A 25,912-nucleotide genomic window follows, 5' to 3' on the forward strand; every position below is an offset into this window, starting at 1 on the left:
CAAAACCTTTCATAACACAATTAAATCTTGGTTTTAAGTCAAAAAGTGGCAAATATACAGTAAAATCATTCTTGTTAACACTTTGACGCTCCATTGCACAATTTGACAATGCAAATGAGCAGGCTGTATATAATGGAAAACTGGCATCAGTGAAAACCAATCCATGCCAAGAACAGATTGAATACTGCATCAAATGTAATCAAGAGAGGGCACATATTCCAAAGGCAAAGTAATGGCTGAAAGGCCATCCTGACGCCTCCAGCTCTCTACTGGCTCTAGTCCATGATTTCAAGAGCATCTTAAAACCCAAGCCCTGAAGCAGACTAGTAAGGTAGGATGGCAGCTGCTGGGCCTGTGTGATTTAACTGCTGGTGAATGCTGCTAGGTGTTTTTCCTTACCTTTAGCTCTGAAACATTTAACATCAATATGGAAAATGAAAGAAGCAAAAAGGTTTCTCACTGGTGCGGGCAATGTGCCATGACTGAATCTCAGCCCACCTGCTATGCGAACTACTGCTATGCAAAGAGGATGTTTCTCTTTGTGGTGCACCGCACCATTCCAAATAGTTGACCTAAAATCCTAATATTTTCTTGGTAAGCTAAAAGAAAAAAAAGTTTGAGACAAAAGTCATGCTGTTTTAGAAGAACTGTAGATCAGTTTCTTACCATAATTGTTGTAGGCTTCATCATTATTACCATGTCCATACTCATAATATTCTGAGACACTGTAGGAGTAAAAAAATATTCTTAGGAGATTTTGACAGATTCTTAGAGACAAAGTTAAGCATTAAATAGATCATGCTGTTACAAAATGTCTTTTAAAAATAAATGTGTACCTTTTTGACTGGTTGCTGTAGTTGTCATCATAGCCCTCATAACTCTGGTCATCATATTCCCCGTCATAACCATCATCATACCCCTGAAACCACAGAAACACAAAAGAATAATCACAGAGGGTGACGCTAAAAGACTAAATCTGTCTCAAAGCAGCACTCTAATTGTTTAGGGTTGAAAAATCAATGTTTAATTACACTGCAATAGGATTTCTCTAATAAATATACTCCTAGTGTGGAGAACTGGCAGAGCTGAATCATGTCTAACAGAAAATATTGATCAGCGAGTGACAATTGTCTGATCTGCCATGTCTGAAGACAAGTGGATAATGCCTAGGTCGATTTAGTATTAGAGACAAAGGAAACAATAAACAGATTAAAACTTCATGATGAGATGTCCACAAGATCCTACATGACTTGTGTCATCCATTCACTTTTTCAAGCTTACATTTTTTGAAACTATTATATATATATATATATATATATATATATATATATATATATATATATATATATATATATATATATGTTTTTTTTTTTTTTTACAATGTACATATACTAAATGTGCAACACATACAGTATGTTTAGCCTGAAAATCCTGTGGTAAAAAGCATCTGAAAAGGACATCAAATAGTAAATGCAAAAGAACACAGATGTGAATCACACAGATGCTTCATATTTAAAAAATATGACATTCTATTTTGCATACAACAAAATGGAGCAAATTTGTATGACTATTAAAATGTGTGTGTGTCTGTGAGATACACATGAACATTTGGACTTTTTAGTCTAGTCATGTTTCCTCACACAATGTCCTGTGCTAAATACTGTGCACAATACTATGGTGATGACGCTATATTGCATTGATAAAAATAAATAAATAAAATAAACTATTGGGTAAACTTTAATTAATTCAAAAATGCACACTAATAAAATCTAGTATGGTGTTTCCATTTTGTTGTTCAGACGGACTAACTGAAAATGCTTCCTTTTTTTATTAGGCTTAATCTGTCAGAAAAACCTGGATAAGCTATTTTGACCCCTGTCTATTCCCTTTACATTAAAATTCCGCACAACCGTCCAGTTTTATGCTTTTGAAGAAGGATTAGACTAAATTAAAGTTATGGATTATGCCAGGGATTAAGTTGTTCAGGAGATCTAACATGCAAGTTTCCTTCTATTAGTTTTTCCTTGTACTAATAGGGTCAGTGTTCTGTCCTTTCTCACTAATTGACTGGTTTGTTAACATGTCCTCTTGATAGAGTGCTCTGCATATCTTTAGCAGTGTATAGAAGAGGTTTTACTAAACATGTTTTACTATTTAATGGCATATTTCAGAACATGTCAATCACTCTAATACCAACAGCACTCTGAGGAAATCAATTTTAGCAGAACAGTGAGAGCTAGTGACTGACCTACCTGTTTCATACGGCAAGAGCAATCTAGAGCAGGAGGAGTAGATTTCATTTTTACACTCACGAAAATGAAAATGTGTCCTTTTTGTCTGCTATGACATTTAACAAAAATGAAGATTCTGTCATTATTTACTCAGCCTCGTGTCATTTTATACCTGCGTGATCTTTTCAGTGAACTGTTTGATTCAGAAAGAAAATTAGAAAAAATATTTTAGAAAAGATATGAGGGGGGGTGAATTACAGGCCTTAGTCAGGTTAAACGCTATATTAAATTTAATGTGGATGAAAACATGGGTCCGAGGAATAGATTTACAGTGTTTACAATAACACAACTTTCAAAGCTGTCAGTATATTGCTAAACAACAATAAAATTCAACAAATGCACAGTACAGACCCATTTTCCTGACAGAAATTAAATATGGTCTATTCCTTAGACTACAATAGTCACACATTCAAACAGCCATATAAAATTGCTAAATTATTTTGCAAGAGAGCTCTTGCATACACTGTGGATATTACTTAAAGTTACATTTAAAAGGTCCTGGTGTCTGACCTTTTTGACTTTAGCATGCACTTACAAGCAGCTGTACATAATTCGAGCAAGCTCTAGTTAATGGTGTTGGATCGTTACATTTCAACACTCGTTTGAAAGAGCAATTAACTCTGGTCCTATTGAGCAAGCTAACAGGGAATAAATCAAGTGCTAGAGAGCACTGCAAGAGTAATTAATACAGCACACAGACAAAGGTCTTCAATACTCAGCTTCATTATCAATTGACAACCACCAACACCTCTTGACAGTGACTGATCTCTGTGTGGGACGGCAACTGAATAGGATTCCTCACTGGAGAGCAGCAAAGGGAAATGTCCATGCCTCCATCTGCTCAATAGAGTGAGGCTCTCTTTCTGCCACTTGTTACTCAACTAATTTTTCAGGGCTCATGTTTTCAGTTTGAAGTATGCACAAACATGGGCATTAGGCCAGACAGGATGGAGCAGTCGGAAATATACTGACATCCAACAGGCCATATATCTGTTTAATGGTCTGTTCTGATTGTTGCAAGCGTTCAAAGGAGGCATAATTCTTTCAACATAATCAAAATGGGATTTCATTTCACATCAGTTTTATATTAAAGGGAAACTGCATTCCATATAATGGTGATTGGTGACTAATAGTTTTAGATGATTAAAGTATAATGTTCAGTTAATCACAGATTTTTGGAAAGAGGAGAATGAAGGGGGGGGGGACCAGTGTACTGACTTAACTGGAGTTTTGATTTTAACTCTTGTCATTGGTGTCTGTGTTTGCACCAAAAAGTGTTTAATTGGAATTAAGTCACCCTGGTATTCGAAAGTATTTGTAAAATAACTATTACATAAATATATGTTAAACGTAACTTCATGGAATTATTGTTATTTGTTGAGGATTTGATTAGTTAATTAGTTATTTTTCTAAAACTGCACTCTGAGTTTCTCTATATATTTCCAAATGTATCAGTTACAGTACACTGCTCCGCATATAGAGAAATCAACACATATTGAGGACAAATTTACACAGTTTGTACATATATGATAACAGCTCAATGGAAATCATTAAGGCACCTTCCACCAACCCAAGAAAACCACATGAATATTTATAAAACTAAAATAACAGTTCAGACTATCCTGAAAGAACTGGCTTTGCCTGAAAACACAGTTGTTTGCCAGTGGCAGTAGAAATGTGATATTCTAGGACTGTTTATTGCCAAAGATCTCATTGTAGAAATATAGGAGCATATATTACTTGTTACATAAACTTTTACAATCATCCAAATAAAAGAACTAATTCAGTAAGCTGATGACAGACAAGTAGGCTATTACTTCTAACCTTCAGAAGCCGCAATCCCTGCAACGGAGGGATCTACTGTGCATTTGCAAATCATGTTGCAATACATTTTAATAGGCATTATTTCATGCACGACAAGGAGCTGTGATAGCCATAGCCAGTGTTCTCTGATTCAGTAATCACTGATCAGTAAATATACTGTAGCTCATAGAAAGCATAAGGGCTGATATTTGCGTGAGCTGTAAACAACAATTTAACTGGTAATGACATGCAGCTCAATCCCCTTGTTATTTTCACAGTAAGAGCGCACATGCTTCTTTTCACAGTTTTTGTTTTTTATTTTAACTGTCTTCTCATGTGCAGCTCTCAGACCTGGAATAATATGCTCAGCCTCTAGGCATTCCACATGCTTCTTTCTAGCAGGAAATTATTAAACTTCTTCTCAAGGTGCATGTCATACATCTGATTTATTAAACGAGGGAGTTATGCATGAAGAATTCCACTTCAATAATTAGTTTACCGCAGAAATGTCAAGTTAGTGTTGTAAGCGAGCCCATTATTAAAAAACAATTACAGCCATGGTGAGATCCTTGCTTTGAAATAGTGCGAGGAAAGCCTTTTTGTAACATTCTATTCTGCAACATGATTTGGCTTTTGCCATGTGAAGCGGTGTGTGTTTGTGCACGGAAGAGGTTTACTGCGATACTATCCGAGACACTCAAGGGCTTCTTCATTTATTTATTTATCCACAGTGAGCTGGTTGTGACCTTAGAAGGCATTCTGCATGCTTTTTAATTGGTTTTCAAACAGTTACATTAAAAAAGTACTGTACCTTATGCAAGAAAAAAGAAAACTGTGAGGGGGTTAAAGGGTTAGTTCACCCAAAAATGAAAATGATGTCATTAATAAATTCATCCTCATGTCGTTCCAAACCCGCAAGACCTCCGTTCATCTTCAGAACAAAATTTAAGATATTTTAGATTTAGTCCGAGAACTTTCTGTCCCTCCATTGAAAATGTATGTATGGTATAAAAAACATCTTCAAAGTAGTCCATGTGACATCAGAGGGTCAGTTAGAATTTGTTGAAGCATCGAAAATACATTTTGGTCCAAAAATAACAAAAAATTACGACTTTATTCAGCATTGTCTTCTCTTCTGGGTCTGTTGTGAGTGCGACTGCTGTGTATTCTGAGCATTGTGTTGCTCTTGATGTTGCTACATCACTAGTGTGGCCAAAAAGAATTGGAAAAATAATTATTGTTCTCAAACACCTTTCCACTGTCTGCCATTGGTCAAGACAAACAGATAGCTCTGCCCCAAACCACTAAAAGCACTGTTTGAGACACTGCTGCTATGCTGGGCTGGTTGGGATAATCAAAAAAACAAAAAAAACAATGGTTTGATAGCACCACAGAGCCTCTGTGTTAATACATCTCAGCATACTCATCCTACAAATGACTTACAAGCACTCTGCATGCTAAGCATGGATAGGAAAATGTATTTTATCATCAAATAATGGCCAACAGATAAGAAAAAATGGATAATTAATGATTAAGAAGCAGCTTTGAATTTTTTTTTTAATGTTACAGCACAGAGATTCGTCTAGTATTCTATTACGCCTCATTCAGAGATCTGTGTATTTTGTGGGAAGAAAAGGGGCATCAGCTCATAGAGGAGTGTCTGGCTGGTTTGCAGAAGAGTGAAGAGCCCTCTGAGAAAGCATTTGTGATCTTTGAGTAAAGCTGTTGTGCTGAGAGGGAGAGGAGGAGGCAGTCTGGCACGGCTCGGCTGATATACATAAAGAGCTGTGATTAACTGGATTCAAATCCTCACCAACAAAAAGAGCAGAACGCTGCCACACAACAGTGGATATTCATGTGTCTTTCAATTTATACATCTTAAACCTGGACGACAGTTTGTTTGTATGAAAGCAGACAGCAAATTAACCATAATTTTAAAAAACAGGCTACACACACACACACTAACTGGGAGGGCATATTCTTTTTTTTTAAGGGTTTGGATAAATATCCATGGCAAAATAATAATTTAAAGCTTACTGATACTAATAATTTGTATTATTTATTGTGTTATGAAGAATAAATATTGTTGTTGTTGTTTTTGCCAATAAAATACTTTAAAACGTATAATATGCTTATCATTATTTTTCCACATGTTTCTATGGTATACTGAAAAATAATCTACTAATACTGAAGCAGCAAACTTTGCAAAACACAAAATTTATGTCACTGCCAAAACTTTTGGCCATGACTGTATATTTCCACTATGCACATTCTGGATTTTTCCAAGTCTAGGTAAAAATCTATAGGTTAAGACTTGGCTAGGTTTGATTTTGAAAGGTAAGTTACAATATGTTCCTAGTGAACTGCTCACTTCTTTGCCCTCTTTCCTCCACCTGCCTACCCCAGATCCAATTACTTACAGACGTATGTCCACGTTTTCCATGTCTCCCATAATACAGAGGCTCTCCAGCAGAACTCAATTCATGTTGGTAATGAGTCTGTACTCTAACATTTCCCCATGCAGACAGACCAATCTGCCACGGCGCTGCACATATAGGGCTTTTGCATTAGGCAAAAGCTCAGAGGAAATCAAATCCATGAGATATTGCTTTTTTCATTAAGTTTAGAGTTTGACGTTCACTTGGCTGAGAATTCTCAAAAATAACCTTGTGCAAAAAGTCTGCAATGTGGAGGTGTTGTCCTACAAATGAGCAAAAGCTTCCATAATGATTTAATAATCATCATCATGACCAACATCAATAATTATCATACTGATAATGAGAGTCAAGCTCATCGTCTGGCAGATAACAGCCAATCAAGTGAGCAGATGCTTTTTTTTGCACCACATGGTGGCTTTTCTTTACAGGACCTCAGCATGTAGACTAAAATCTTATGGCATTCAATCTGTCAGAATGGGTTCTGTCTTCACCGATTCATGCAGCCTTTGGTAAATAGAAAGGCCATTCCTTGTCCTTTTACCTCAGTGAATTTGAGTTAAGGATTCAAAAACCTTTTTTTCTGTCAAGCCTTTTATTTGTTATTTATTTATTTTATTTTGAGAGTGTATATGTGTTTGCGTAGGTGTGTACGCAAGACATTCAATAATGAAACGTTTTTGGACACCAACTCAACTCTGGTCATATAAAAAAAAACAGCAAGTGTTTATACATCAGTAGTTCTTGAAACAAAACTAAGACACACACACAGTCCAAAAAAATAATTAATTATAAAGTAATTAAAAACACTTAATCTTCACTTACATAGTCATCATATGATTTGTGCGTGGCCTGCAGTAGCGAGGCTCTGTATCCAGCGGTCCCTGTAGTTCCTCTGGCCCTGGGTGCAGACACTCCCCTGGCTAGTGTGGGTGTGGGGACGGAGGTGCGTGTACCCACAGTTCCTCTGGGTGCTGCTGCTCCTCGTCCCGGTGGAGGGGGTGGAGCTGCCCCCCCTCGACCTCTAAAGACATAAATAAATTGAAATAACATAATAATAACATAAACATAATATATTCTTAATGAAAATTAAAATATAAATGTAATATCTGTATATATTTATTAAAATGTTTAGCACAAAATATATATTTGCTAAAATCTACACAGGCCCAACCTATCTAGATTTTATTATTATTATTATTATTATTGGAAAATTGGTTTATTCATATTTTTTTTGTTATGTATTTTAATGTTTAATATATATATGAAAAATATGAATAAACCAATTTTCCAATAATAATAATAATAATAATAAAATCTAGATAGGTTGGGCCTGTGTAGATTTTGCTTAATGTATTAGATGATTCAAATTTATTTTAAATTGTATTTATTATCTTAGGCACAGTAAAAGTGTTAACTGCAGAACCACACATTTCTGCATAGCCACATACCAAAGGCTTGATGCAGTTACAGCACTATGCAAAATTAGTGCAGCACGATTTCAGTGTTTACAGATGAAAAATTTGCATTTCGAGTTAAGTCATTTGCTGCAGTGCTATAATAGTGGGTTGCTGTGTTTTCATCACTGACAGCCTATTAAAGCCCAGTGAACCATAATGCCAGTGATTCAATAAGAGACAGCAGAGTTTTCAAAGATATTGCAATATTCACCACCTCAGCTCTTTTCTTTCATAACACTGCTCTGGTTACACACTGTAACAGTGGCAGTGAAGCATGGCATCAAAAAGCAGTCTGTAGAACACATTGTTTCATTCAGTCTGATGAGAAACAGCTTTGTTTTGATCTACGGCTTCGCTCCCTTGTGCTGCTATTGTTTTTTTTTTCAGAATGATTCTTTGGAATCAAGGGGTGAAGCTGTCTGTTTCTGAAGTAATTTTCGACCTGATTACTATTGCAGCATGGCAGATGGATTTGGCAGCACTGGACAATGGCAAATGTTTACGGTCTGTCTAGATCTACATTTTGTCCATCCAAATCCAAAGATCCTGCAGAGACTAATGGCCTCATCAGTGTTGTTTTTGCCATGCTGATTTGTGGTAATGACTTTTCAGGGCACATCAAGGGAAAGAGGTGCTTTATAGCTTTATCCGTCAGGAAAGGTAAAGATTATATTTTGAATCTATTATTACTACCAGATGTAATGCAAGCTGTAGTAGTTTTGGGAGAATCCTAGAGGGATCTTAAGAGGCTTAAGCAAGCCAGAACAAGTGCAGTGTGAAATTCATAAAATAAACATTAAAGATGGTGTGAATAATGTATGACGGTATATATAAGTTATGCTTTTGATGCGAACAATTAAGGCTTCACCTGCTAACCTGATTAATAACACTGAGCCCCAGGGCACTTTCATGATTCAACAGTGCACAGATGTTTGGGCATGAAAATTGGAGCTCTTATAGACTTGTTAATAGTCAGTGTTAAAGCAGCAGTAAACTTTCATTATAAACACAGAATTATTCTGTGTTTCATCCGAAATTATTATTATTAATATTATCATTTTTGTATGACACAGGCGTAGAATACATGGGGAATGTGTGGGATCCTGTATTTGACAGACATTTTCTCCCTCTGATAAGCAATGTTTTTCAAATAAACCTGCTCAGTTTAAAATAAAATAAACTAACACAAAGGGGGAATTTTTAGAAAAAACGTCAAAACTTCATGCTCTGTGTTCCACAGAAGAAAAAAGCCATGCAGGTTTGGAATGACATGAAGGTGAATAAATGATGGCATAATTGGGTGAGCTATTCCTTTAAGGTTTCTATGATTGTTCAGAGGGCTGGTGTGGTGAAGCTACTGTACCGGGTGGATGCTGTAGAGGTCAGACGTAAGCCTCGTCCTCGTGCAGTTCTTCCTCGAGCTGGGTTATCTGAGCCATTTAAGTAGGAGAGCTCACGAAGTTGCTCCTGCCTGATCTCATCATTGTAGTCCTGTGGAAAGAAAAAACAGTGAACTTGACTTAAAAATACATTCATACACCAATGTGAAGGTGTTGCATGTGCATCTCATTCGACATGCTTCTACATAAAGAAATGACCCAGTTGGATGCACATCTTTCAGAAAACAGCGTCAAAGCAACAGAGTATTAAATGCATTGCCAGTACACCAGAAAGTTGGCAAAGAATGTTAAATATACTGCCAGAAAGTTTTGCTGACTTCAAACAAAATTAAGGATAAAAAGAAAACTGTTTTAGCTATGTAGAGGACAAGAAACAGTTTTGCATGCATATTGACAAAAATGCACCATATGACACGCACTACAGCACATGCTGAAAATATGGTCTAGAATGAGGGAATGTGATGCACACATATCTTTCATTTAGAGTAAGAGAAATGATAAAGGGAGGAGAAAAATAGAGCACTGGCTTATTAACTTTGTTTGACGTCAGCTATCAGTGCATTTTTATGGAAGAAGAATTCCACTTTCTGCATTTATAAACTCCCTCTCTCATTTGATTGAACATGACAGGCCCCTGAATCACAAGGACGATTACAGAGTGGATAGCACTTATTTTATTATTATGTCATTGCCACAGGCAGATAAACTGAGCCTCATTTCCACCAGCCACTTATTTCCCTTCCTGTTTGGCACAACAGCTGGGTACAGGCAAATATCAGGCATGGCAGCTAGAAGATAGTGGCCTTTCCACAGAGATATGCTCAACAATCGATACAAATTGCAGTTCTGAGGTTTAGAGCTGCTTTTGTGTCCACTAAATGGAGGCTTGTCCATTATTAAATTAATGTAAATATACCAAATATAGAATATAGCCTACCTTTCCTTTAAAAAAGGACTAAAACACTATATATATCCATCCTCTAAAGTGCACACAGTGGTGAAACATTTGAAAAATATGACAAATGAGGTTTGATCATTTCACAGTCCTCTGAAGGTACTCTTAGTAACTACAGAGACTATCACCTAGACATTGGAATTTTGATTGCTTCTGTACCATGTTGAAAGCTGGGATGTGTATTAGGTGAAGTGAGGTGAAGTGCTTGGATTTAGGTTTTCCCTGTTGCCAGGGCAGCCCATGTCGCAGCCTAAACATTCTGAATGCATTCCTTGCCTTGAGAAGTGAGGGTAACACATGGACAGACAGAAATGTATTTAAGACTGATCAGATGTAATGAGCATTCTGATGGACTCATTAGGGAGAGTGTCTCGTGCTAAAGCTAATTATGTTCTGAATCAGATTCAATAACAGCAGTAATGCATTGATTCAGGATATAAACAGGGAGCCTTAGAAACATCAGACCAAATTATGTCCAGTCAGCCAGTAAGACTGAAAATAAATAAATAATTACAAATAATAGAATAAACTTCTTGTTTTTTCTTTTCAGTCTCCGTATAAGTACATCCTCTCTGGATTATTGGTATATATACGACATCTTCCAGCAAAATCTAGCCAGTTTCCTTCTTAATGAGTCAACAGATGTACAGTACTGCTGCTGAGAAGAGCCCACTCACACCTACTGAAGAAGCTGTGTTTTGCATGCATTATTCTTTTTCCCATGGCAATGTATGAGGTTGTGTATTTATATTCACATTATAGGCTTTCTGTAGGCTTTATCAACAAAGGTTTAGGCCTATCAGTAGACCAGGTTGCAAAGTCGTTTTGTTTGTTTTTTTAAAAGACATATTCATTCTATGTTAAGCACATCTAAACTGAAATTACAAAATTCATTCTGTGGAACTTTACAATTCAGAGTGCATTTTAATCCAGAGCTAGAGATAATCTGCATGCCGTTTCTTTATTTATTTTTTGACAATGATATCTTTACAGCTGAAGCAACATAGAGAATTCTCTATGGTCTATTGTCTTAAAAAGACAATTCTTTTATTCAGGAAGGATTCATTAAACTGACTAAATATGATAGTAAAGACATTTATAATCTTACAAAAGATTTCTGTTAAATGTCATAGTTCTGATAAATGCTGTTCTTTTAAACTTTACCTTAAAGAATCATGAAAAACAATATCATGGTTTACACAAAAATATTAAGCAGGACAAGCAGGACATTAAAAAAAAACTTCAAATCAAAGCAGCAAATCAGCATATTGAAGGATCATGTGACACTGAAGACTGGAGTAATGATGCTGAAAATTCAGATTTTCAGCTTAGAGGGAACATTGATCTGGACTATTTCCAGAGATATTCATTAATTACCTTTGAGAGCTCAAAGACCATTTTTTCTAACATTACAAGTAGGCTAGTGTGTGTACATTCCTCATCAAAGATTTGGGGTTGGTAAAAGTTTTAAATATTTGTAAAGCCCGTAAGGCTCACCCAGGCTGCATTTTTTTTAATACAGTCAAAATAGTAATACGATGAAATATTATTCCAGTTTAAAATATCTGTTTTCTATTTTAATATGTTAAAATTCAAATGTTAAAATATATTCAGTTTTTCAGAATATTTCAGAATATAACATTTTTACATATATTTTACATTTTTAATTCAATAAATCCAGCCTTGCTTTCTATGGGAGATTACTTTCAAAAACATAAAAAATATGTTACCAATATCTTGTGTATGTGTTTGTTTGCCGTTAATCGACTCATTAATCTTTGACTCTTCTCTCTTCCTCCTTCCTCACATTTCTTCACTCACTAAGTCTGCCTTCTTTCACCTCTGTACTTTCGCTCATTTACATCCCTTTTTAAATATCAGCGATGCTGAGACACTGGTTCATGCTTTCATTACTTCTTGACTCAACTACTGTAAATTTCTTTTCTAGGATCTACCAAAGACAACAATATATAAGCTAAAATATATTCAGAACTCTGCAGCTAGGCTTCTCACTTTTTCAAAGAAATCTTCTCACATTACTCCCATCCTACACAGCTGGCTACCAGTTCGTTTTTGGTATTCAATGCAAGATATACTCCTCATCACCTTCAAAGCACTTCATGGTCTAGTCCCCCTGTATTTTTCCGATATCATTCATACCTACTTCCCAGTTTGCAAACTGAGATCTTCTGATAATGGTCTGCTGTTGATTCCACGGCACAAGTTAGGATTGTTTGGTGGAGGGGTGTTTTGTAGCTCTGCCCCCACACTCTAGAACTCTATTCCCAAACACATTCGTGATCTCTCATCATTACATGATTTCAAAAGCCTCCTTAAAACATATCTTTGCAAAAAGGTAATATATAAAATGAACTTATTATTATTACACAAAATAAACATATTATTTGGAAGCTGGGTCTGCCTTTGCTAACAGTTTCCACTCTTCTGGGAAGGTTTTAGAGTAGATGTTGAAACACGGATGCTGGCTTTTTCTCTTATTCGGACACAAGAGCATCACTAGGACATGTAATGATGTTGAGTCAGGGAGTCTGGCTCTGAGTCTGTGTTCCAATTCATCTCAAAGGTGTTCAATAGGAGTTCAGGTCTAAGCTTGGTGCAGGTCAGTCAAGTTCTTCCACACTAGACTTTTCTTAATAGACTTTTCTTTGTGCACTGTGGCATTGTGTGATGCTAGAACAGAAAATGGCTTCCTGAAACTATTGCAAGAAAGTCAGAAGCAAACAATACACTGTGTGCTGTAGCATTAAAGGGATACTCCACCCCAAAATGAAAATTTTATCATTAATCACTTACCGCCATGTCATTTCTAACCCATAAAAGCTATGTTCGTCTTCAGAACACAATTTAACATATTTTGGATGAAAACCAGGAGGCTTGAGAATATCCCATAGACTGCCAAGCAGAGGTGTGGACTCGAGTCATGTGACTTGGACTCGAGTCAGACTTGAGTCATGAATTTGATGACTTCAGACTCGACTCGACAAAATGTACAAAGACTTGCAACTCGACTTGGACTTTAACATCAATGACTCGTGACTTCACTTGGACTTGCGCCTTTTGACTCGAGAAGACTTGCTACTTCCCATGAAATTTGGGGGAAAAAAATGTTCACACGGAGCCCTGCACGTCACCTGTAGGAGAAAAAAAATCAATCCGTGGCAACGGTTTTGCAATCCATCCCCTCAGTTTATAAACCGTACTCACGAATTCATAAACTGTTCCCTCGGTTTAACAAATCGTACCCATGGATTAACAAACCGTGCCCACGAAAAATCAATCCGTGCACTCAGAGTTTGTAAACCATACACTCGGTTTTTTAATCCGTACCCACGAATTCATATTAATCCGTGCGCACGCTTTCGCAATCTGTTCCCTCGGATTTGTAAACTGACACGCATTTGTAGCTCCGCCCCCACCGGCATTATATTTCATAGTATCCAATGAGTCCACGATCAGCATTCACAAAATAGTCTTCCTTTTAGCGTTTATTTTACATTAATCACCAATAGGATAAGACATAGCCAAAAAAATAAACGCTAAAAAGAAGAAGAAAATAAGGGTAAAAAGCAAAACAAAACAAATAATATGCTGGTTATGTTTTCATTCCTTTTCTCTCTAACTGAATGCAATGTTATTTTTGGCCTCATTATTTAATAATAACATTAACAGTGAATCATGCATCTAACTCCAGCAGGTGGGGTGGGGTGGATGGAGCTTAGTATAATAAAATCACAAAAATAAGTCTTGTACACAAGTATTTCCAAAACTTTCAAAGGTTATTTAAAAATAATGCAATTCATGAATTATTGTTTGTACTCATTTATTTAGCCTACAAATTAAAATGATAAAAATAACTTATATATTATTATATATTATTATACAGGTTATGCAAAAGAATCTTTTATCCAAAACAATTTACAACAGAGGAAAAAATTACTCCAGAGTTAGTCACAATGCCAGGTTTATTGTACAATAATAATCAAGTGCTATTATAAGATTATTCCTTTATTATTATAATATTCCACATAATAATATTCAATAAAACTGTATGTTAACACGTAGGAGCTTGCTGCATGAATCCGTGAGTATGGTTTACAGATCCGTGGGAACGGATTGCGAAAGCGTGCGTACGGATTATGAATTTGTGGGTACGGTTTACAAAATCTGAGCGCACGGATTGGGAATTCATGGGCACTCTTTGTTAAACCGAGGGAACAGTTTATGAATTCGTGAGTACGGTTTATAAACTGAGGGGACGGATTGCAAAACCGTCGTCACAGATTTATTTTTTTTTCTCCTACAGGTGACGTACGACACCTGAAGTTGCACAAAGAAAGGTAAGTTTTGAATGAATGCTAAGCACCTTATCGGATGTACCATACTGTATCAACAAGACAGTAAACACACGTCTCCCTTTCTGGTTCATGCTAACAAAAATATGGATTTTTGAACCCGGATTATATACATGAGTGTAGCACACTCGGATGGAAAACCTTGCCAACATCATGTCAACGTCCGTTTTAAAGTACCATTTCTACCTTGCTGCTAGATGGATAAACACAAATGTATATCTCAGTCTCTCCAACACATATGAGACAAAAACAGGCCATTGATCTAGTGCAATATGCTGTTGAAATACAAGCATTTTTTGTGAAAATATACATTTTCAGTTTTTTACTGTATTTTATTAATGTCATTGTATAAATGAGGTTTAAATAAATACAAATCTTACAGACATACATGATTTGTATACATTTTATTTCTGTGGTAAGAGGACTTGAAATGACTCTAAACTAAAATGGTAGCACTTTGGTCTCGACTTGAGACTTGTTGGCTTGGACTTTTGACTCGACTTGGGACTTGCCTCATCTTTGACACGACTTGACTCGGGACTCGAGGGCAAAGACTTGAGACTTACTTGTGACTTGCATAACAATGACTTTGTCCCACCTCTGCTGCCGAGTAAGTTACACTGTCAAAGTCCAGAAAATTATGAAAGCCGTTGTCAGAATAGTCCATCTGCCCTCAGTGGTTCAGTGGTCATTATTTTAGTTTTCTTCATGTACAAAAAGCATTCTTGTCGTTTCATAACATTACAGTTGAACCACTGAGGGCAGATGGACTATTCTGACAATGTCTTTCATACTTTTCTGGACTTTGACAGTGTAACTTACTTGGCAGTCTATGGGATATTCTAAAGCCTCCTGGTTTTCATCCAAAAAATCTTAAATTGTGTTCTGAAGAGAAACTATGCTTTTACCAGTTTGGAGTGACATTGGGTGGAAGTAATCCTTTAATGTTTGTTTTCAATGGAATTAAGTGGCCTAGCAAAAGCCTTTAATTAGAAAGGGGCCATGTAGTGAATGTCATGTCTTTATAAAACAAACGCTATGAAATATTCTCGTGGCTGCCTAGATATTATTAACATTTCAAAGTGCACTTGAGATGCCAGCACATTCCTTTAATCCTGACAGGAATCAAGCTTTCTGACAAAGATAAATGAGTAGACCACTATAAACACATTGAAAGATGGAAAACGGTCAAGACATTATCTCCAAATCCTAATGAGCTGCCTCACCACATATACTGCATCCTAACAGAAATGGATACCCACACATTGGTAACACTTTACAATAACGGTACATGAAGAATCATTTACTAATACCTGAATTAATATGTACTTATATATGAACTCATGATTAGTAAAGGCATGAGCTAATTATGAACCAATCAAGAGCTATCCGTAACTATGACTAGAGTCGTAAGGATTCATGCATGAATAATGCATCCTTAACTACATGTTTGATAGTCAGAGTCTCTATAAGGAGCAATAAGTCAAACTGTTTCTATAAGAAGCAATAAATAAATATTTTGACATTCCAGTAAACCTAAAATCTTGTGCCATCCACTAATGTTAATGACGGAGCTGCAGATGTCAATAGTTTCAATTATGACAATATTAAATTGTTTACATTTGTTTGAAAGTCAGAATATTTATTTTTGCTACTTATAGAGAATGTTTGATCTAGTTAACCCTGAAATGCTAATTAATGCATTAACTATCAATGAGAACTAGCATGTATTAATTCGGGTATTAGTACATGATTATTCATGTATGGTTATTGTAAAGTGTTGCCCACACATTGCTTTCTTACAATTTGGCTAGAGGAGCTGGCATCATAATTATGTCAGGAGTGTGTCTATGACTTCTTAAAAAACCTAAAGATGTAGATTAGAAACAGTTATTGAGATTGAAAACTCATCTGCTTGGTATTCTGCAGTGGGAATAAGGATGAAACATGTGACCATATCAGTCATGAGGATGATAAAAAAGATGTGGTCCAAGATGCTAAGAGCCTGCATAAAGCCCAAGGCAGGAGAGGTGAATGCAGGGAATCTCTCCTAGAAGGCATCCTCCCTGAGGCCAGCAACTAACAGTCTGGACCAATGTTCCCTCAATTTTTTTTTTCTTGCGGAGCAAAACCTTTCTCTATTGGGTGGATATTTTGGCCACCTAAGCAAAAACATTCTTTATACCAGACCTGTACAATGCACACACAAACAAAGTGTAACTTTTAACTTTAATGTGCTATTTATATAAGATTTTTCCCTTTATGTAAATAGCTGTGCAAATTTAGTTACATAAAACATTTCAACAGTGTTGTGTTACTTACCAATAAATTCTATATACTGTATATATTAAAAAAATAATAAAAATTCCCATGCTGTGGACTTTTGCACACTACTACACCTGTAAATGTTCCAATTCATCAACTGGATTCACAGCTTCTATAGCACAACCAAACTCTATAGCTGTTCGCCTGAGCATTGCATTCATTTCGCATTTACTAGAATTCAATCAAATTGCTTTCCCAACTGATTTTTGCATCTGTCCTATTAATGCCATATTATTTTTCTGCGTGGCTATTACATAAGCAGTGCGCAGACGTACACAGCTTAGAGGGAACATTGATCTGGACTATTTCCAGAGATATTAATTTCCCACATTAATTACCTTTGAGAGCTTCAAGACCCGCTTTTTCTAATATTACAAGTAGGCTAGTGTGTGTACATTATTTAAAGATTTGGGGTTGGTTAATTTTTTTTATGTTTTTAAAAAGTCTATAAGGCTCTCCAAGGCTGCAATTTTTTATATTAAAAACACAGTCAAAACAGTAATACGGTGAAATATTATTGCAGTTTATTTTAATATGTTAAATGTCATTTATTGCTGTGAATTTTCAGCATCACGCCAGTCTTCAGTGTCACATGAGCCTTCAGAAAAAAATTATAATATACTGATTTGGTGCTCAATAAATAAAAAAATAAATAAATTGAATGTATTTATTATTCAATCTAATTATTGTCAATGTTAAATGGTGGTGTCACTTACATATTTATTAGTTTATTTATGAAGATACCATTACACAGTGAACAGCATTAATTTGAAATCTCTTGTATTATAAAAGTATTATTATTATTTTAAATCTTACTGACTTTTGAACTGTAGTATACAGTACATAGTCAAATGCTGAAGCTCTTGCCATTAGTTTTTTTTAAAAGACAATTCATAACCTAGGGTGAAATGAATGTGGATTTGGTAAAGACATTATAAGAAACCAGCAGCATTATTTCAGTTTGTTGCCAATTCCAACATATTAAACATCACATTTTGTAAGACTGATCTCCACTGCATATATTCAATCATATTCATAACTCTATAATCTCTTTTTTCAGTGCAATAAACATGAACAAGTTTATGCATGCAAGAGAACACTAGAGTTCAGTATTAGCTGTTGCACTCATCTCATCTTGGCTTCCAGCTCAGCATCCCTCTTAAGGAATCCGACTATGTGAACTTACTGGAACAAGGAATTTCTTAATCTCCTCCAGGGCATGGCTCATGCGGGAATAGGCTTCTCCGGGTGGTGCGAAAACTTCAATTAAAACATGAAGATCGTTGCTCAAATGGGCGTATTTCGCCTCTCCACTTTTCCTCAGCTCTTCCTCCTAGAGATGGAAAATAGTCAGGACTTCTGTGTGAAGAATTAATCATATCATTAATGAATTAAATAAACAGCCCCCCCCCCCTCACATTTTATAATAATTCTCATAACGGAATGGGAGAATTGTGAACAATGAAACCTATCAACAACGTTACTCTGTAACACAGATAATGGGTACACACATACTGCAGATCATCAGTCTTAAATCTGCCAAAGGGCTTTTGTAAGAAATAAATTGACACTGTCACCCTTCTGAAATCCTGCCATCAGAAGTGCAGAAAAGGCCAATATTTCACTGAAGTATTCTCTCTGATTGCTAAAGGTGCTGTGGCTCTTAAAAAAACGTAAAACTTCAAAAAGCTTGTAATTACGGTAGCTAACATTTCTGTCTAATGTTGATTACAATTTGACTGTGACTTCTTCTTAAACACAGGAGGACTTTGATGTAGGGGCCATTCACAGATGTCTGATCACTGATGCGGGCCCTTGAAGCCTCTTCAGCTTTAATAAACACTTACCGATGCCATCTCTTTGTTATTTCAAAGTGACCCAAGCACTTTTTCCATCATGCTTTGCATGAACAAAAGGTCAGGAGACACTTAAGCTTTTCTGAGTGGCCTAATCATATTTTGTGGGGCTCCGTATACAGGCACCAATGAATTGTGTGGTGAGATTGTTCAGAAGGTGATTTTGAGAGTAGACACAAATACTGTATATGCGTCTAGGTATGGATGCTGTGGGTGTTTCCAGATTAATTTAAAAATGGACAGACAAAAGGTGAAGCAGGAGACATCTGAAAAGTCTGCCACCTCATTTTCAGTCCTCTTGAAAACCATTCATCAGATGATATTTGTTCTGTTTCAAGCCTGAAAGCTTCAACTTTCCTTTCATGTCAATAAATGAAGAAAATGTTCTGTTGTTTCAAAAGGTAGATATGTCTCCCAGAACGCATTTCAAAAGACACTCAAGTAATCCTCTTCAAATGTGACAAAATGAAGTGTTCCTCATATTTATTCCCAGTAAAGTACAAATAGTGAGTCTGACACTTATAAGCCTGACAGTTATCCAGGTCCCCTATGGAGCAAAAGAGCTCAGTTTTGAAACATTCAAACAAAAGCATACAGAGCTAAATAAAATCTTCTCCTGAAACTCATGGAAAAAGGGTAATAATAAACAATGGATTTTATTTTTCTTCCATAAAATTAAGGAAATTAGTTAAATATTTCTGCTGTAACGTTTGTGTCTATCCCCTAAAATTGAGCTTTGTGCTACACCAACTGCCATTGTGGTGAATGTAATATCCTGAAATACCATTTTTTAATTCAGCCAATTTGCTGCCCCCTTAGACATAAGCTGTTCATTTACTTGTCCAGGGAATAATTCTAAATGCAATATTCTTTGCTTTGCTGATCCTTGGATGTAGTGAGTGTTATATGAAGACCTCAGCCGGACTTTCAAATACTGCACAGACAAGTCTATAAAGATGCACGGCAGAATCTTAATTTCATATGTATAACAAACCTGTACCAGCTCAAGGTGACTTTTTATGATGGAATATGTTTGCATTAATGATTGCCTTTGGGATTTAAAACAATCCAACAGTCATAAATTTAAATAGATTTCAGACTACGATTCATCTGCATGGTTAAAGCAGTGTGAAATCCGAGTAAAAAGTGTGTTTGAACATCTAAAAGAACATTTTGCTTGTAGAAATGCCCAACATGGCTATTTCGAATAAAACAATGCATATTCCTGACTCATTTGCTTCTTTTAGACACCTTTTTAGTATGTAACAATGTAAGACTATAAAACATTAACAAAACATTGGTCTTGTTCGGTTCTGTGAAATAATTGCAATGAAGATAGGTTTAAGTCAAAACAATATGCATTACGTGTTTAAATTAAAGTCTGAGGGGGGATTCATTAAGAAAAGATTATAGTCCTAAAAGCATCTTTTATTTGCATGCCATCTGCATCGCTTGAGCACACAATTCACTTAAGAAATTATGTAAATCAGGTTACGGTAAAATTGGTGCTGTGTGCATGATGTGATCTCAACACACAGTGCAGTTGAGTATAAAATTGATGCAAGACCACATATACACACATGTATGTACAGTATGTGGCATGCGAAATGCAATATGAAAACAAATCTAGTATAATGAAAATAACATTTTATTGGATAAAATGGGTCATAAATTATACATATGGTTTCTGAAACTGCATATGAAAAAATAAATCTAGCATTGCTTTTTTAAAGTCTTAAATCAACCAATCTGATTTTAGTAATAGATTGATCCAGAGACAAATCCGGTAAATTTTATAGAGCTATGTTTATATAGAAACAAGGTGTTAGCGCTGAATTCGTTTTGTTAATATTCACAGCACAGCACTAAACCAGCACACATGCCTTTAGCAAACGGATAAAATAGACTGCAGGTGGAATGTGAACAAGACACTGGGTTTTGCATTGTGGACTACATTTCATTCCTCTAACAAGTTCAGAACACTTTTCTGAGACCAAATGAGGACAAACAGCTTGTGTGTAAATAATTCATACTACACTAGTTTCTGTTGACTGTAGAAATCTCTATAATAACTAATAACAAAGTTGTTTTCATCATGGTGTTGTTGAAAAACGGATTGTCCCAGCTCTAAAATGTTATTGTTTGAACAATATTCAACATTGTTGCAAATATGCACACATCAACTCAATGCTATATTAATATGCCAAGGCTCCATGCTTCACTTGTGCCTAACAACACCCATTAACATTGGTAAAATCTCTTTAGAATACATCATCACTTTGCTTATTGCTTCATTCTATTTCATACACTAAGTGAAAGAAAACTAATGTTTGCTTGATATGAATGTTTTTAGAGTAGCATTCAATATTACATTAAAATGAAAATATTTTGAGCTGGGGAATTCAAGATGGCCAATTATGAGATTACAGGAGCAGCAAACCGAGAAATATTAAATTTGGAACGATGCTCTGGCTAGGTAATGACCAGTATGACTCTTAGGGCAGCTGTTTGGCTGAATCACAAAATGTCATTTCTAAACATTACACTTAACACCACTCAATCCAAAGCATGTTTAAATCAGATACACCGAGAAAGACCCAAACTGTGAATAGTCTCAATAACTCCTCTGCAACCTAGAGATATTGTTGATTCTACAAACACAAAAAAAACAAAAAAAACACTTGGGTTAGGTTGGAATATATATTTCTCTTGTAAACAACATCAGTAAATGCTAAAAACAGCAGTTCCTACTCTATCTAGGGGCATATAGTGCAGGTAATGATCTTCAGTCTCAGCGTCATCTCAAACTTTGCTCTGTCAGCCACTGCTGATGCTTGTAAGACTCAAATAAATGAAAGGTTTAGAGGATTTAAAGGATAAAGCACTCTGCTCTGAAATAAATGTAGTGTGCATAACATGCACAAGTTTATAGAAGCCCATTTCCTCCACATAAGAAAATAATGCTTTGGTAAATCATAATTATAAGATAAAAAAAGTCACAATTATGACATGCTAAATCATAATTATGAGATAAAAAGTCTTAATTATTAGTTAAAGTGGGGAAGTTGTGGCCTAGAGAGTTTGACTCCTAACCCTAAGGTTGTGGGTTCAAGTCTCGGGCCGGCTATACCACTACTTGTCCTTGAGCAAGGCACCAAACCCCCAACTGCTCCCTGGGTGCCACAGCATAAATGGCTGCCCACTGCTCCAGGTGTGTGTTCACGCTGTGTGTGTTCACTGCAGTGTGTGTACACTTTGGATGGGTTAAATGCAGTGCACGAATTTTGAGTATGGGTCACCATATTTGGCTTTATGTCACTCCACTTTTATCACTTAAATGTTGAAATTTGTCAATAAAAGTTACGACATGACTCAATATGTGATACTTTTTTTCCCTCATAATTATGACTTAGTATCCAATATTTCAACCAGAGTATGTGAGTGGAGTGGCAACAATTTCTCCTCCACGCTCCAAGCATTCACTCAGCTCCGGGTTCAGTGTTTGCCACTCCACGCTCCAGTGATCAGAAACACCGCTCCGCCTTTGCTCCATGGAGAAACCTGTGGCTAAAGTATTTCCGTTTGTTTTGAAAAAGTTCTGTTCAGAAATTATATTAAATGAAAATGAAATCACAGTGCTAGAAGAATAGTTCTAACGTGGTTTATTGGAGCACTACAATTAGCCCAAGTCTATATTAAATGACTGTTTAACTCACTTGTTTGTGCAGCGTCTCTCTACTAGTGAAGCTGGGGGTCGTATAGTTACTTCAGAAAAAGATAGAATGTGCTATAACTTTTCCTTTTTTAAGCTGATAAATCACAGGACAACGATGACTTGAATGTTTCTATGTGTGCGCAATCTGTACCTTATGTGTGAGCTTGTGTGTTGTGTGGGTGCGTGTAGCAATGTAGCACACTTTAGTTTAGAGCGGAGATTAACTACTTACACAATAAACTGTTTAAAACATGAATTCATCCAATCAGTACTGAATATCCACATGCTACCAATAAACATGCCTGAGATATAACCTCCCTCACTCGTCTATCGTCATCATTAACCTTCACTTTATTTCTGATTTGAGTGATCCACAAATCTGTCAAGCCAGTTAATGATGTTTAATGCACAAATTCTTGATAAAATGCAGTCATATTATGAGGTATTAATTAAGCTTGGAGCGAGTGAAAACCATGATATTCCGACATTTTAAAAATCCACTCCTCTCTCCAGTCAAAAATCACACCGCACCACTCACATACTCTGATTTCAAGATAGTTATAACATAAAACATTTTTCAAATTATGAATGCCAAGTCATAATTATGAGTAAAATAGTTTAAACCTGGATATAAATTTCAATTGTAAAATAAAAAGTCCAAATTATAAGTCAATATTTATATATAAGACTTTCTAATCTCATAATTATGTAATAATTTTGACCTTTTATATTATATATTACTTTGTATATAACTTTGTATTTCAAAATTTTAACTTTTTAAGTTCTTTGGCAAAAATAGACTTCCATAAAATTGAAATACTATTACTGTATACTTTCTCATTGACAAAAATCAATAAATTGTTTGAAACAGGTATAAACAAATGCAGGCAATTTGCTTTTCTCATAAGCAGCATTTTATTTTATTTCCGAAAACATGCTGGGATAGTGATGGTTATTGTACATTTATGGTTACAAACAAATGTCAATCATAATTATAATACTCAAAACATTTATGGAATATGTTACATTTATACAGTACATACTGTCGGAGAGTAAAAAAGAAGTTGTTGCCAGTCATCTTACCTTGCCTTTATCCCTCATTGAACCCTTGCCGAGGATGGACATCTTTGCTCCCGTTTCCTCTTGTAATCTTTTCATGGAATTGCCCCTGGGCCCCAGCAGTTTCCCAACAAAATTAAACTGTAATAGAGGAGAGAAAATTCAATACAGTTGGTCTCTCGCACTGCCTGCTTCCTAGAGAGTTGCCTCAGTTACCTCAGCCAAAAAAAAAGAAAAAAAGAAAGAAAACCAAACATTCAAAAGTAGGATATTTTTTCTCATCATGCACAAAAACTGTTACAGTTTTTTTTTGTTCAGAATGAAATCTGTGGCAGTTCTCAATCATGTTTGGGTTTAAGTTTCTTCAGAAGTGATAAAAAAAGATGTGAAAGTCTACACCTGTTTCTGCAGGGCACTGCAGCCACTCGTGTGACTAATCGATGTTAGGGGTCAGTGGTTGGGCTCTGCTGCTTTTAGAAATATTATAACATGTACCAAATGCCAAAACGGATCTTCAAAATGATCCAGAAGTCCATGCTTGAATGAGGCATAACATAATGAGCTCATTTCCAATGGGGATTCAAGTAATGCTACTCAGATGATGAGCTATCAAGCAACTGCCTTGGGGCAGCAACTAACATTACAGTCACACAGCAGATCAGTGGTCATTGAGAACAATTGGCCTTCACCCTTCCTTCACCCTCTCTTTCTGTTGGTTTAATCACATCTGTGCATCATACAGCTGTATCTTCAAGGGATTTCTGAGTCTTATACATTGCAATCAGATTTGGGCTGCGGAGGACTGTTTAATGCCCATGATAACAACAAATCTTAAACAGTCAATAAATGCTGCCACTATAAGAAAACGTGTGCTTGTATAAAACGGTGCATCAGATTCCCTCTATTATACTTCATCACTGTCTGCTCATGTTCAGTGTTCATCAGTTTTGTCTAATGCATTACCACAATCCCTTTAGCCAGTAGCCTCTCTAAATTCTCTTTAGATGTAATATGTTTTTGAGAAACCTTTTATTTTTGTATATCTTACCACAGGACAATGAAACAGATGTTGAGAATGCATCTAAACTGACACACACAGTTTCTTTCACAATTTTTCACGTTTTAACTTCTCAAAACACATCTTAAAAACACAGTGCTAATGGCAAAAGACATAAAAAAAATATATTATACATATATATTGATGTTAAATTGGGGATGAATTTAAAATACATTTTTAAGAGAGCTTTACTGTGTGAACTGTAAAACTAATTTTTGGACTGTAAAACTAATTTTTGAACTGTAAAACTAATTTTACTGTCCAAGCAGGGGAAAAAAAACTTTACTCCTTAAAAACAGTCTTAAGACTAGGAGGCCCAAATAAATAAATTAATACACAAATATTGGTTGTGTTTGACTAGTCCACCATCTGTGATAGTCCAACTGTAACACAAATAAAGCACGCATTTGTACAGTCTGATGTTGCATAATTTTAGCAATAAGGCTGCTTACTACAGTATTTGTATATGTCCAGTCCAGTGAGCCAGACCTGCAAAGGTTAACTAGTATGTGCAGGCCAGAACAAAACAGTTTGCTATAACACGTTCACATACCCTGCATTGCACATGGCTGGAAACGCCTCAACACATGCTCTTCCCAGTCAGGCTGTAGAAGCAGCTCTAGGGAACTCTAGCTGATGAAACGCAGAAGAACTGTCATTGAATTTGGCCAGAGCCACAAAGCAAACACAAACCGTTTCAGGTGAAATGGTGAGGTGTGGGTAGGGCAGTATATTTAGCAACACTGCAGCACAGCGCCAAAGCATCATGACCAACTCTTGGAGCGGCTGAGCTGGAGGTGCGCCTTTTGCATCCCCTCTGATGGTGTGTCTATGACAGGGATACTCTACAGCTGGCTGGGTACCTCGGAGCAGATGGTTGCCTCAGCTACAGTGTGAAGATGCTCACTGGGCGGCTGCAGTGGAGTGGCCTGTTTTCATTAAGCTAATGAATGTCTGGAGGCACTCTCCTGCACCAAGGTGGGCAATTTAGGCTTTATTAGGGGCACAGTTCAGTGCTGGATGAGGTTTGAAGCGCTGCAAGCTGTCCCTCGCAGTCCCCGGCAGAGGCAGGCCACAGAATGATGGGCATTATGCAGCACTGACAGGCTGAGGATGATAAACCTGACAACCGGAGGCACAAGTGTCAAACCGCATTAGCTCATTATGAGAAAATGAGACTTCT

General features: G+C 36.2%; 1 protein-coding gene across 7 annotated transcripts in view; it reads right to left on the reverse strand.

The window, feature by feature from the left end:
- LOC128026248 (KH domain-containing, RNA-binding, signal transduction-associated protein 2-like) overlaps positions 1-25,912 on the reverse strand; it is a 72,815-nt gene that overhangs the window by 20,567 nt on the left and 26,336 nt on the right. For all 7 annotated transcript variants that reach the window (XR_008186378.1, XR_008186380.1, XR_008186377.1 and 4 more), the window contains exons 3-8: positions 23,697-23,813; positions 18,229-18,375; positions 9,353-9,480; positions 7,355-7,553; positions 837-919; positions 667-725 (exon numbers count right to left, since the gene is read on the reverse strand). Coding sequence is in view for 3 of the 7 variants with exons in the window: in XM_052613124.1 (XP_052469084.1) it covers positions 667-725; positions 837-919; positions 7,355-7,553; positions 9,353-9,480; positions 18,229-18,375; positions 23,697-23,813 (733 nt within the window). In the remaining 4 variants the exon portion in view is untranslated. The remainder of the gene's footprint in view (positions 1-666; positions 726-836; positions 920-7,354; positions 7,554-9,352; positions 9,481-18,228; positions 18,376-23,696; positions 23,814-25,912) is intronic.

The sequence above is a fragment of the Carassius gibelio genome, chromosome A13 (genome assembly GCF_023724105.1).
Source record: "Carassius gibelio isolate Cgi1373 ecotype wild population from Czech Republic chromosome A13, carGib1.2-hapl.c, whole genome shotgun sequence".
Taxonomy (NCBI): Eukaryota; Metazoa; Chordata; class Actinopteri; order Cypriniformes; family Cyprinidae; genus Carassius; species Carassius gibelio.